At 44.7% G+C, this 15,215-nt stretch overlaps 1 protein-coding gene across 1 annotated transcript in view; it reads left to right on the top strand.

Annotated features, from left to right (window-relative positions):
* The window catches only part of T265_05404 (hypothetical protein), a gene marked incomplete at both ends in the record, with an annotated part of 47,534 nt that overhangs the window by 18,617 nt on the left and 13,702 nt on the right, over nt 1–15,215 (top strand). The window contains one exon of the mRNA XM_009170402.1: nt 2,151–2,213. Coding sequence (XP_009168666.1) covers nt 2,151–2,213 — 63 coding nt within the window. The remainder of the gene's footprint in view (nt 1–2,150; nt 2,214–15,215) is intronic.

Raw genomic sequence — 15,215 nt, 5'->3', positions numbered from 1 at the left:
TGAATTCGGCCTCTATCGATCGCTAATAGGAACTGTAGGCAAAAGCCAGTTGAATCTAGTTGAATGGTTTTCCCCGTGGTGAGAAATGTTAACGATACACTATTACTGGCGCAATGTTGGTTGATAATCACTCATTGTGTCATTGATCATCTAGGTACGGCAACACTCATCTAGCTCTTACACCCTTTCGGTGTCTGGCTCCCATGCCAGTCGAAGGAAGCACGAAACCTGAAAAATAATCATACACTGGCTATTGCTGAAGTGTAAATAACGAAACCACAGGAGCTACATACTGTCGGGTTGTCCAAACTTAGACAGGACTAGTTCGAGGTGAAGAAGTTGGGTTCGAACCCAAGGACATTCCAGGCAGTAAGCTCGCAAATTAACCACTGAGCTCTCTCACCTGTATGGTGAAAATGACGACCCTCCTGGAATAGCACAATCTCTGGTGATACCGTGTGGCAAATCGACCTGCTGCCGACAATGCGCACTCACCTACGGCTTCATCTGGTTCTGATAGAAACGACTGAATCTCTCTTCTTGAGAAATACACTCATTTGCAAATCAATTTGGTTTTTACGGGAGACTCAATTGAATCTCTTGTTTATGATGTCCTCCAGCTGAATGTGCTGCAAACGGGTCGGCTCATAGGTCAGTTGGCACGATATTCGAGATATCGCAGTATATTTTCACAAAGGAAACTACTCACAAGGTTGCTGAAAACTCTCTGACAGCCCGCGACCGGTTTCGCCCTTCTTGAGGCTCATCAGGTAGGCGCAGTCCCCGAGTTTCCGTCAACCTTATGATCTACTTGAACCCAAATTGCACCGTTTTCGAGAAATACACTGTCGAAGAGTTTTCAGAAACTTGTGAGTAGACTGAATCTCTCGTTTGTGATGCTCTTCAGCACTGTTGGCATGATATTCGAGATAATGCGGTATATTTCTTGGCATGACACAGTACTCATATCACCATCATCATCATCATCATCATCATCATCATCATCATCATCATTATCACCTGTAAGAACCGCGTACTTGTCGTACGGTGGCTGTAGCAGCTGCGGTTTTGTTCACCGATGATTTGGGGAGGTGGATAGGTAGCTGTAGGCGGGAGCTGATAAATTGGTGCGTAAATACTGGGTTGATTTTTAATTGGAGAGATCGGGCGGGGAGTTACGCATTGAAGGTAATAGCTTGGATGCACGAGCGCCATTGAGAGCGCCATATCTGACAATGTCTCCAACCATTGATGTGGCCTGTCTCCCATCCAAGGAGACGATAATGGCCAGCACAGATAAGATTGCTGATAATGGCTTCCATACTTCGCTGCCCAATCGTTGTTTGGTCACCCCTGGCTCGTTTCTACCCTTCGTGTGGTTCTGCGAAAACAAACCCTTCGGTCGACGGGCATAGGCAGCACGTGGCCAGTCCAAACCAACATGTAGATTGTGACCCGTTCATCTACCGTCATGGAGTTATTTCTTCTGAATACAATTCACTGCATTTCAGTATTACTGATCCGATTTTCTCACCAGACTCGGGCAGTGCTCCGAAGACATCGGTGGTCAAACAATGAAAGATTTTTGAAGTCTTCGGCGCGCAGCGGCCAGGTTTCTGATCCGTAAAGTAGTATGCAGAGCACCGCAACACTGTGAACACGACCCTTGACGGATAAGCTGATGTCACACCTACGCCACCGGTGATGCAGGCTCACAAAGGCCGTTCTGACTTCCCCAATGCGAATGGAAATATCAAATTTCGCTATACCAACGGTACTGATACAGGTACCCAGATAAACAACCTTGTCTACTACCTCGATCGGTTCATCCGCAAGCATGAGGCTAGGGTTCGAGCCCACCCAGTCTTGCAGTAGCACTTTGCACTTTGCATGCCAAACCATGAGGCAGAATTATTTAGATTAATCAATATTGTTTGCATTACCACGGGGTCAGATCCAAGGAGACCTATGTTGTCTGCGTACTCGATATCTGTGGGCGGACGCCCCGGGAAGATGGTGGAAACTCGGGGGACACACTAACCTGATGAGCCCCTAGAAGGGCGAAACCGAATTTCGTTTTTTGTTTAAAGATATGCACCTTGCAGTAGAATTACGCGACCGCTCTGTTTTTTTTCCAGGCATTACTTTAGTCACTGGAATGTCAAAGTGCCCCAACTTTGGTGGAACTAAACAAGGCAGAATGCGTCAACATAGTGAGCTCAAGGCTACAAAAGAATTGGCAGGAGACAAAAAATGAAGAAGAGACGAACTTTGACATAACCAGATGTGCACTCTGAGTCTCGTGATCAATCGAAACTCCTATTTCTCTTGAGAACACAGTGGTGTTCAGGTATGAATTAGCCACACTTAAAAGATACTAAAAATCAATCGAATAAGCTGCTGTTTGTACTACTAATTTAGGATTGGTCGAAACAGCATGTGAGGCAAACCGATCGAATATATATTGTTTGCTTTGCTACTGAATAAAAAGGAATTATTGATCGGCTGGATAAATACAACCGAGTGCAACACTCGGCTAGTGTTGAATGGCTGTAGTCCGGAGGTCTCCCATATGTGGCGCTTCTGGAGGGAGCAAAGTCAAACACAACGTGTTTCGTCAATACTGCCTAGTCCATGTGGGCTTGCAGCACGGTGAACGCGTAAGAGTACTACCAACTGAGAGTGTATTGATAAAAAATGTCTAGAAAGTGAACTTGATGTTCCATAATGACACTGGAACGTTTTTACGCAAGCTGTTTGTGTGGTTTTCAATCTGCAAAATCTAAGATGCCCTCTACATGTCGTTTGTAGGGATATAATCAGCTAGCTGTCTTCCTATCATACTTAAAACGATATCTGCTAAGAAAGATCCGAGAGAGCGACCGTTTTCTCCTCTAAACTTCTACAGTTGCTTATAACTAAACCGGAAGTGGTTGGGAATGCAAGGGATCGTTTGCCAAGGATGAGTCAGAGACTCGATGATAGGATTTGCATCAGACCAGAGAACGGACATAATATACTACTCATAAGGTTTCTGAAAACTTTTCGACAGCCCACGGCCACACACGTATCACGATATCTCGAATATCTTGTCAAGTAAAACATGAGGGGGCCTGGTGCAGCACATTCAGTTGCTTAAAAACATCACAAACGAGAGATTCAGTTGGGTTTCAGGTGAGTCTCTAGTCAAAACCAAAATGGTATGCCAATGAGTGCATTTCACCAAGACCGGAGATTAGTTGTGCGGGTTCTCTATCGTACGCGAAATCCCCACATTGAGAACAGTCGCGAAGCGTATGAACAAATTGATGGAGGCTTGATTGTATGTCTCTCTGTGAATGTCTGCTTTGGGCGTGAGTGAAAAACAGTTTGCCAGTTGTATCTATCATACGACGCACACACTGATAGCATTTACAACTTACAACTTACTTACAAAAAACCCTCCAGTTTCATTTGAGGCTGAAACAAATAAACGACTCGCATTTTTAGATAATCCGTTTGTAAATTCAGTGCACCACAAGCTCATATGGAGTGAATACTATTTACAGTTTTCAGTTTGCCTGCTCTAATTCAAAACCCGATGAGAGTTTTGCTCAGCCGCGCTCGACCTAGTTGTGCTCATGACTCCCTCACCAGAAAGGGATTATTGAGAGAAACTCACCAACCATACATACATGGAACATCGCTCAGTGACGAGATTGGAGGTTTTCATCAGACTGATTTGCAGAAGACCACGTGACCATACGGCATAAGCCAAATACCGCATTCGGTCGTAGGTATCCAGTCGCTCAATTGGACTTCCCTCTAAGGCAAATCTATCACCTCTTGCCCTCAAAACCTCTGAACTCCTACTTGGAACCTAGCAGTTTCTGGGTATCCTACAGGTTAAAACAAAAAACGAAACCTGAAAAATAATCATACACTGGCTATTGCTGAAGTGTAAACAACGAAACCACAGGAGCACCAGAATTGTGGATAATCGATCAGGAACGACCACTTGTAGGTAGGCCAGTGGACGAGATTTGACCTTGATAGACTGAGGGGGCGAGATAGACCAAGTGGTTAGAGCGCGAATTTACTGACCGGAAGGTCCGAAACCGACCTCTGCCTATCGACTTCCCCTGTCTAGGCTTGGACGACCTGACAGTATCCCAGCCCTCGTGCTTCCTTTGTGTGGCATGGCGGCTAGGCAGCGGAAGGGTTCTACAGCTGAACGATTTTTTTGATAGACTGACATCATCACAGACCGAGCTGATTGATTTCGTTCATCTCTATTCATTCTCACATCATCTGAGCTCTCATTTCCTCATCACCTCACACTGCAGACACGGTGTGAAAATCATTTTACCCATGAACTTCTGGAAGGAACATGGAGTGGTTTGATCTTTAGTAAGTAGCTCTGAGGTGAGAGCTTTTTCAAAGCCTTCTTGAAGGTCTCCTTGAATACCTCAAGTAGTGAGAACTGTTCGCTATCAGTTAAAACGTCGTTTGTCCCCCGCACCTATAAACATTGTTCATGGTTCTCTATAAGTTGAAATTTCGTTCCTAAAGGACCAAGCTGGAAGAATTCAGCCGAATGTCAGCCGAAGCAGATGACTAACCATGAATACCGAGACCATATATGTTTCCCTGTGCTTCCACCTTTCTATCTACAGTGTTTCAAGACCCACCGTCTCAGAAGTGGTGATCTTATCTGCTGATCAGCCTGGACTTCCGGTTGGAACCTTGTGGATTTTTCGACAACTGCGAAAAATTGAAAGACGAGAAGAGTTGTTCCCTAGATCCCGATCTGTCAAGAAATTCGCAGGTTAAAAACAGAAACATGCAAAACGATTGAAAGTGTCCTAACAGTTGTTGGTGGAGCGAGATGGCCCAAGTGGTTAGAGCGCGAATTTACTGACCGGAAGGTCCGAACCCGACCTCTGCCTATCGACTTCCCCTGTCTAGGCTTGGACGACCTGACAGTATCCCAGCCCTCGTGCCTCCTTTGTGTGGCATGTCAGTTAGGCACCGAAAGGGTGTTACAGCTGAACGACTACAGTTGTTGTGACATTCGAACAACAACAGCAATGAATCATGCGTTTCTTCAAAATCACGGGAAAATATTGCAAGCCACGGAAATTGGCAGCTAACGAAATGAAAGCTGTGAGTACGACAACAGAAAGTAGATTGCTCAAGGGAGTTAATTTATGTTTCCCTATTCCTCAGCCTAATTCACCATCCTTCCGGTGACTGCCCAAGTTTCAAGACTGAAATATCCTATTTTATACAAAGTCAACTTTATATTAACTGTTTTCATGACTCGATTTATTCACATTCATTTCTGGGTTTGTCTCCGTTTGAACTGCACAACATTGCTCCCGTTTGATTTGTCCGATAACACACTGTCCTTTCTGTGCCATCCTGTGTTGCCAACTGCACAAGGTCCAGTCTAGCCGTAAGCTTTCCTTTAATTTTGCTCATTATTTACTATTAATTTCTTATAGAATCACGGTCTACCTAGCTATACTGTCTGCCCACGTCCAATTCGATATATTGTTCACTGCCCAACTGCGACTACTGAACAAACGCAGGTGAAGCTCGTAGAATTCGGTTTCGCCATCGTTGAATTAGACTACACGTTACCTGTCATATAGGACACCTAGATCGTGTGTTTAGGCAAACTTAGCAATTCCTTGCCAGCACAGGATCGTACAGACGGTTTTCTCTGATGTGTGTAATTTTGGGATACCTCAGACTGTCGGATAAAAACCACGCTCTTGGACAAGACGAGTGAGACAATCACGCTTGTGTGAAGTTTCCATCATCAAACGTATTTTGCTCGGGAATCCAGCGGTAGACTTTGTTCTAGAGCCTACACGTTTCAGCCCAACACATCCTTTAGCACGAGGCCACTGCAAAAAGTGTTCATACTGGGACATCCACTGATGTGAATCTTTTGTGTCGCGGCTCCGAACCTGGGGCACTCTCTTGGACAGTGTTCAACTTCAAGCACGATTGAGAGAACAATCCCTCTAAACTGATTAATAAAAACCCTCCAAGGAATAACCGTGTTTGTCCGTCCTTGGGGAGTAACGAAAAAGTAAATCAACCAATGTGATAGATGTATTCGGCAGATTCATACCAGATGATTCTAAATCATTCTAGTCCGCGCTCGAAAAAAGCCCGTAATTGTCAAGTTGAAAACTGTGGAGTATGGTTGGGATAGAGTCTTACTAACTATACTGAAAAAGTTCTCTGGTAAGCACAGGAATGAAAACACCAACAGCTTAATGTTTACGTTCTGCAATTTAGGATCGATTTTGTGTTTTTATTTGGCGAAAAATTTCAAAATACGAGCCATATTCTGGTATTGTTTTGTACTTTAGTGTGTTCGCCTGGCTACATCAAATCGGTGCAGTGCTTCCGAATGCAGTTCTCACCTGAATGAGCGGCCATTCACAAGGGTCTTGTCAAAGTCTAACCTGGTCAAGGACTTGTGCAATCAAGTCTAACCAACGTTGGAAACAGAGTGGCTATCAAAGTGACCTTAATCGCTTACTGTCAGAAGTACTTTTATAACCGCATGAGTCCGTCACCTCTGAACGATCTTAGACCACCCCGACCTTTTGTTGCAGACGGAGATGTCTGTGAACGACGTCTTCAAAGATGACAAAATAACGGCCATCTGAATGAGTATGGCGAACGAAATTGGTGTTTTGATGAACAAAGCAACCATGTTGACTGATCGGAAACGTAAACAAAAGCCTTTTGGTTCCCCATTGAAGATCCTGGTTAAAGCAGACAGACTGTCATACACTGTGTAAACCATAGGGAGAGCAATCCGGGATATTTTCAACGGGACCCCAAATAAAAGTGCAATAAAACGATGATGCCAAGATTAGGGTACTGCTTAAAGTTAGTCAAAGGATGAATTTCACCGGCAGTGCACTGAGTGTCGTGGTTACAAGACGCAAGACCACGGCCACACGCGCTGTTGAGGCGTCGCATGAGGTACGAGGGATTTCAAACGATAAAAGCGATTTCGCGCACGCCGCCTCATTTCAGCGGTTGTTCTAAGCATGATTTTCACGAAAGCGAAGAAAGCGATCAAACCACCTGATCAATAACCTGCCGAGAAATGAATAACGTTGGTGAAAGTGAGATTTTCTAAAATGTTAGAAAATGACTGAGATCCAATTTACTGATTGAGCCTTTCTATTGCCAGATTTGCCGATTGCTTCCAAAAGTTTGACAATGAGATCTGTAAGTCCAAGTGAGCTCAATTCATCGGACAACTCAAGAACAGTCGATGCAGAATACCGGCTGTTTGAAGCTGTTACCAAAATCGTGTTTTTATCTGCAACGATTCTGCTTCGGTTTCAAGACTTCAGGGCCCCGTTCGAGCTGAATTGGTCAAGACCATTGCCCTTGTTGATTCGTCTACGGACAAAAGAAGTCGCGTACTAAGACCAGAAAGTGCAACCAGATCATCATTTTGACGCGCAGTTTACGACCAGTCCAAAGATGGACTGCAGCATTTTTCCAAGGCCTCTTGTCTTGTTCCGTTTTGGTCATTTGTGCTCGTCAGATCTTTGAGAATTTTTGTTATCGATTTGAGGCAACCAGACTATCAGAGACAACCCAAACGCGGCTTCCGTTTCGTTGTTGCAGGCTCTCTCAAACTCATCTCTGTCGGAAGAGGTCTAGTTGATACATTGACGAACGGAAAGTTGTGGATACCGGCAGAATGCGCTTACTTCTGTTGTTTACTTGATATGGGTTATAGTATCCCGAGTTCAGGTGTTAACCGAAAAGTCTAGGTGCGGAACTTCCTTCAGAAAAGTGAAGAGGTCAAATCCACATTTCAGCTGGTTGGTGGGGTTCACAGTGATCATGCAGTAAGCTAACACTGTAGTTGATCGCTCGTAACAAGTAGGTCACCGAAACACGATATGGAACCAGGCGAATGCTCAGCTAGAATGGAATATGCGTCCCCATCTGGAGGTCACCAACAAACAAAGATCACTTTTTTATTTCCACAATGGTGGAATTTCTTGGATGGAGGAAAGTAGACAAATTTTTCGACAAATGCACTCATTTGCAAATCAATTTGGTTTTCACAGGAGACTCGAGTGAATCACTCGTTTATGATGTTAGGAGACTCAAGGAAACACTCGTTTATGATGTTCTTCAATTGAATGTGCTACACACAGAGCGCCTCATGTTTCATTTGGCACGATATTCGAGATATCGCAGTATATTTTTATAAGGGAAACTACTCAAAGGGTTGCTGAAGACTCTTCGATAGTCCACGACCGGCTTCGCAAATGACTGTTTTTGTCGAAATCAGTCCATATTGGGTTCAAGTAGATCATAATGTTGACGGAAACCCGGAGACTGCGCCTACCTGATGAGCCCCAAGAAGGGCGAAACCGGTCGTGGGCTGTCGAAGAGTTTTCAGCAACCTTGTGAGTAGTTTCCTTCATGAAAATATACTGCGATATCTCGAATATCGTTCCCACTGGATCATGAGTCAGCCTGCGTGCAGCACATTCAGTTGTAGAATGTCATAAACGAGAGATTCAGTGGAGTCTCTCGTGAAAACCAAACTGATTTGCAAATGAATGTATTTCTCGAAAACAGTCCAATTTGGGTTCGAGTAGAACATAAGGTTGACGGAAACTCAGGGACTGCGCCTACCTGATGAGCCCCAAGAAGGACGAAACCGGTCGTGGGCTGTCGAAGAGTTTTCAGCAGCCTACATCAAAACAGACATATTTTTCTTTGTTCAAGTACCTGCGAAAATTTAGGATTACAGTTGCTGAACTTATATTTGAAAATGGTGTAGTCTGGAGAGATCAACTTACTTGCAAATTAAGTAGGTTCATCCGGACAACATCCACGATGTGATGCTAAAACGTATTCTATCTCTCAAAATGTGACCGCTGTGGACTCCATCTGTTTGCTGCTCCGGTCGCATTCACCCACGTAATCAAATAATCCTACTCGGTAAAACTCACTACTTATAAAGTCGCTGAAAATCTGCAGCAGCCCATGAGCGGTTTCACCCTTGTTGGAGCTCATCAGAAAATTATAACCGAGAGATTCAGTCAAATGATTAAAAATGTGCGCCCAAGTGGAACAAACATAAGGTTGAAGGAGGCTTGGGGAATATACCTACCTGATGCGCCTCAAGAAGGGCAATCGTATAGTTTTCAGCAACCCTATGAGTAGTGTATGTCATCAAAAGTTCATTCCTAATTGTATCGATAACAATCTCGACTGTGCATCAAAACAGGTGATGGAACACATTCAAGAAGGGTACATCCATTTTCATCTTTAAATGAATTTACGTGCATTCCATCATCCTACGAGTTCCAGCAAAGAAACTGTTCTTTGTTCGAACCAACTAAAAGCTGTTCGCAGCAGCGTTCTGAATGCATGCGCACTTTAGTTCATTTGTTTCCTAAACTCACAAGATAAACAAGAGCAAGAACCAGTAAACACAATAAGCCACCTCACAGGAAATGCACTCATTTGCAAACAAATTTGATTTTGCCAGGGACCCCCCGTGTTTCCGTCAATCTTACGTTTTAGTAGAACCGAAATCACACGAAGTTAGCGAAATACACTTAGTTACTTAAAAACATCATAAACGAGAGATTCAGCTGGTGAGTCTCCCGCTAACTTCGTGCAATTTGGGTTCAAGTAGAACATAAGATTGACGGAAACTCGGGGACTGTGCCTACTTGGTGAGCCCCAAGAAGGGCGAAACCCGTCGTGGACTGTCGAGGCGTTTTCAGCAATCTTATGAGTAGTGCATTAAAGAATATATACGTATCGCGATATCTCGAAGATCGTAGCGACTGAAACATGAGGCGGCCTGGTGCAGCACATCCAGTTGCCTGGGAATATCGAAGCCGAGAGATCCAGGTGGGTTCCAGGTGAGTCTCTCGGAAAACCAAATTATTTTCCAAATGAGTGTATGTTCGCCAACTTCGTTGCATAGTTTCACGCCCGGAAGAGACGAACGGAATTGAGATTCATTTTTGACTGTCGACTCTGAGCTTGTATCACTGTAAAATTCCGGATTACGTATTGTGAAATGGGTACTCTGGTCGCTGGTGTAAGGTAACGGGACGTACAATAACTGATCCCCACTGATTGAACCGATTGCAACACCTCGTCAGAGAGGATTTCCAGCCAAACTAACCGTTTGCAAGATGTTCACATGCGAGTTCACATCTTTTGTAGAAGTGGATCATCAGTTCCCAGGACTTCCAGTGGGGCACAATATTCTGTTTAGTGTTCATCGGTGGGATGCAAAAAGATGAGTCACTTAATAGTATCAGCTACTTACATGAGACATTCAGCCAGTCTGTTTTGGGTGAACCGCTGGGTGAATTCAGTCAGAACGAAATGAGACTGAACCACTCAAGAACCAGTGAATATTCTTCATTTATCTCGGAAATCCAAGCCCATTTCCGGCTAAACAGTTTTCCAGTCCACAATCGATCGATAATTAGTCGATTATTCGGGTGATATCTGTGAAAAGGGATGGTGGGGAACGAGTAGACTGCTACCCCTTCACACAATCGATCAGGACGAGTAATCATCACCAACACATCACACGGGGTTAGATGAACAAAGAAAACACGCAGGGCAGCGACAGCAGTCAAGGCGATTTTCCGGTCAGTCACATGATGAGCGTGACTGAAAGCTGTGATCGATCAACAGAGAACACGCCTTGTGTTGGCCGGAGGGGACAGTGGACTGACTGACTGACTGAGGTTCCGGCTTCCACGAGTGAGTTTAGTCTTTTTGGGCATGGCTCCGCAGTGCATTTCTGCTCGCCTGGGCAACTAAGGCTGGGGAACTTCGTTTCAAAAAAAGCACAAAGTTTACAACTGAGCGAAGTTCAGTGCGGAGAACATGCATTTTTACGGATTGTTCACTGTATGTCACAAGTAATTAATGTCAGCTAGTCAGTCACCTGGAAAAATGGAATCACTTGTGATGACAATAATTTTTTATGGAAACTAGCCAGACCTACCTGAAGAATTTAAACTGACGGTACGGTCATGATAAGCGATCTACAAGGCTAACTCCACCAACCGGGTGTTACGAACAGAGTTTAGCTGCTCTCTGATTCGTAATTTTACAAAACAGTTAGAGTATGCATGCACATTGCAATGGAAATGGAAATGGTTGAAAAGAGGAAGCGGTATCACTCCACTACTAATAGTCTGTAAGTAGTCTCCACAGAGAGGAAAACCCCTACGAGTGGAACGGACCTTGTAAATGAAAGGATCGTGGTAGACCCTGTACAAGTGTGAGTTACTTGCACTGCTGATCAGCCGATCGTGACCATCCAGCCCCCACATACTACTCACAAGCGTTCGGAGTGAGTAGTAAACGTAAAGGCAACCCATCCACCGATGACACCGTGATACTATATTCGGAACACAAGACCCTGGCGACGATGACGAGAGCAACCACTTCAAGAGAGATCCCCCAAGGCCACACCCGGGGAAATCCACAGGAGGCCTTTGTCACAACGGCTCTATAGGCTTTTCTACCTTCCGAGTGCCCACTCGACACCCCCCAGGAAGCTCAAGTTTTTATTAACTTATGGGGCTATGTCCCCTCTGGAAGACACATGAGCCCCTTAATATACAGGAAAACATAGCAAGGGACAGGTTTGGGAAGCAAGCTAAGGCACCGATGGCTTCCAGACGATTCAAAGGCTTATCGAACTTCAGATTGAGAATTTCCTTGTCACCACCCGATCAGTTTTGGACTTCCGATTAGATTAGAAAAACAACAAAAACCCGGATGGATTTCCTCTTTCTTGAAACTGATCCCTTGACTTCTGATCCTGAGTTGTTTACGAATATGGTCTTTCAAAGTGGGAAGCAACACGTGAGCATTAAATGCTGGCATATAACAGTAAGGAGAAGAGATTAAAGGACCCGGTAATCAAGGACAAAGTGTATACACCTTTGAACAGTGAACCTTACTCAACCCAAGGCAAATCAGGTATTCCGCTTAGGAACCGACGGCATGTTTCTCTGCAAGTAACTTTCTGTGAGGGGTTACACTCACTTGCTAACAGCATCACGTGACCCTTAGCCAGAATCTCTTAGAGACCTCACAACACTGAGTCGCGTTTATATCGCCTTTATACGTCATGGCTGTCCTCCTGAGCGAGGTAGTCAACTGGAAAACAACAGTGGACGTTGGTTGGGCGTGGTTCCACTGGCTTACGCAACGTTCCAATACGGGTATGCTTCAGCCTCTAAGCTACTAACTCATCGGTGCTCAAGGCTGAACACAAGTCAAGTTAGGACAGATCGTAGACGCCAGTGTACGGTCAAGGTCAACGTAAGATACAGTTCTGAGGGAGATGAGAACAGCTAGCCCCGTAAAATGGGACAATGGGATCCTGAAACCGATACACCTGTGTGCCAACTGTTTATAAGGTGGATTTTAAGGACTTTTCGTACTCCCATTGACACTGATCTCAGCTTGTGCAAAAATGATGCGAGAAATGGATGGAAACTTCGATGAGGATGGCTTAATAAATGAGAACAAAAGAAGAACAAACGGATTCTGTTAGGTGACCGGACAATTCAATCGGTGTGCTTTGATGCAACAGCCTTACCTTGGTCTCGTCACAACAAGCCAGAAAATGGATGAGGAAAGTGGTTGCTCCCTACTCACGTTTTGACCTCCCGTTGCATCAAATGAATGACAAAGTAGACGAGAAATACACTCATTTGCAAATCAGCTTGGTTTTCACGACATACTCGACTGAATCTCTCATTTATGATATTCTAAAACTGAATGCGTTGCACAAAGGTCGCCTCATGTTTCAGTTGGCACGATATTCGAGATATCGCAGTATATTTTCACGAAAGAAACTACTCACAAGGTTGCTGAAAACTCTTCGACAGTCAAAGAGTTTTCAGCAACCTTGTGAGTAGTTTCCTTTATGACGCGGTTTGAATCGCAGATAGACGCGGAGATGTGTCTATTCAAAATCAAACCAGAAGAACGAGGAAGGGGTTAACTCTTGACATTTCACGGGCCAAATTCAACGGTCCAGAAAACCAGGCGGCGTGACATATTCCAAAAAACCTTTTAAAGGAATTTGTAGAGGTGCTGATCATCGGGTGGTAGATTAAATCAATCGGTGAAATTGATTGCTGATGGGCGGAGTCGCTAGTAAGAATAAAAGTAATATACCAAAATACACTCATTTGCATGCCAATTTGGTTTTAACGGAACCCAACTGAATCTCTCGTTTATGATGTTTTAAGCAACTGAATTTCCTGCACCGGGCAGCTTCATATTTCACGACATCCTAGATATGGCGATACGTTGTACGAACGTAGTACACTACTCATGAGGTTGCTGAAAACTCTTCGATAGCCCACGACCGATTTCGCCCTTCTTTGGACTCATCAGGCAAACGCAGTCCACGATCTTTCGTCAACCTTATGTACTGCTTGAATCCAAATTGCATGAAATACACTCAGCTGTTTAAAAAAGGGAGAGATTCAACTGGGTTTCAGGTAAGTCTCCCGCAAAACCAAATTAGTTTGCAAATGAGTATACCTCGCTAACTTCGTACAATTTGGGTGTATGTGGAACATAATGTTGACGGAAACTCGGGGAATGCATCCACTTGATGAGCTTGAACTGGAAGGACGAAACCGGTCGTGGGCTGTCGAAGAGTCTTCAGCAACCTCATGAGCAGTGGTCCGAGATTGAGTCTGAAGTTGATGGTTCTTCTTTGGGGCCGGTGTTCTACGTGCCACCCTTTGACCTTTGGCAGTTTCCATGAAGACACTGGTCGAGTGATTAGGATGAAAGTAAGTTGGAATCGTCAGCTTTACGTTGTTCACCTGGTTTAATTTGCGCGCTAACTATGCCAAGTTCTAAACTGACCATATAGTTGCACTTTTGATGGGTACCAGGCACGGTAAACTGGTTAGGAGTACCACCAGTTTGTAACTGAACGAGCCGATTCCAATGGTATGCTTGGGAGGCTGGAAACGGTGGAACATAGTTGTATCAGAGCATTTCGTGTCTCGCGGCTCTTTTTGCCGAGTTGGTAAAATGACTTTGGAGGTCGAGACGAAAATTCATCAGTTGCCATATGAATGGTTTCTCCGGGGTAACGGCGATTAAGATAGCTAATAACATGTTCAAAACAATCATTTTTATCCCAGAAGGTGAAGAGGCAACCTCAGAGAACAGATAGATCACCTTCAACTGGTCTCTTGAAGTTTCATTCAACCTTAGGTACCTGGTTTGGACCACAGGTTTGTCTTTAAAGCAATTTTTAGTCAGGAGTGATCGAAACTGAATGTTTTGGCATTATTGATGAAATTCATTTGTAAATTTCGACGACTGTCTGTGAACGGAGCGAACCACACAGTTGCTTTACACACTCTTATGGGTGACTTAGTCTGCTGTACAAACGTTCATGCGGTATTGCGGTAGTCGACGCTTCATATTCGCCGTTGCCAGATGGTCTAGGAAGAAGGAACTTTTCCACGAGAGATGATACTCACGCTCCAGAGGTTACACTGGTTGGGACACGTGCTCCACACGCCAGAAGACCGTCTGCCTCATAGAGTCCAGTCATGTGTTGAGTGGAAGAGACCGAAAGGTGGACAGTATATGACCAATAAACTTGACCGCGTCGACAACTGCTGCCTCCCTGGATGGGGAACCCGGGATTCAACTCACTCATGCTCCAGAGGTTACGCTGGTTAGGACACGTAGTCCGCACGCCAGAACACCGTCTGCCTCATAGAGCCCAGTCATGTGCTGAGTGGAAGAGACCGAGAGGTGGACAGTATATGACCAGTAAACTTGGCCGCGTCGACAACTGCTGCCTCCCTGGATGGGGAACCCGGGATTCAACTCATCAATGGTTAACGACACTGGCGGAAACGGTCCGCTCTCGCAGTCAGTGTAGATCGCGCATCAAAGTCGTCGCATTCAATGCGTAGCTACCCCGAACTAACGGAACTTTCGACTACCTCTAATGCTTGTCCCACACTCTTCCACTTTCCTGTGACCGTAGAATCTGGAACCAATGTGCCTGCGGTTGATTGCTGATAAACTGATCGACTCATTGACGCTTAGGAACATATGATGGGTTTGAAAGAAAATGTGCTATCTGATATTTGTTTGAGGTCGTTGGTTGGCAACACAGC

Source organism: Opisthorchis viverrini (assembly GCF_000715545.1).
Source record: "Opisthorchis viverrini unplaced genomic scaffold opera_v5_101, whole genome shotgun sequence".
NCBI classification, from domain to species: domain Eukaryota; kingdom Metazoa; phylum Platyhelminthes; class Trematoda; order Opisthorchiida; family Opisthorchiidae; genus Opisthorchis; species Opisthorchis viverrini.
This window is presented reverse-complemented; position numbering and strand designations above follow the sequence as displayed.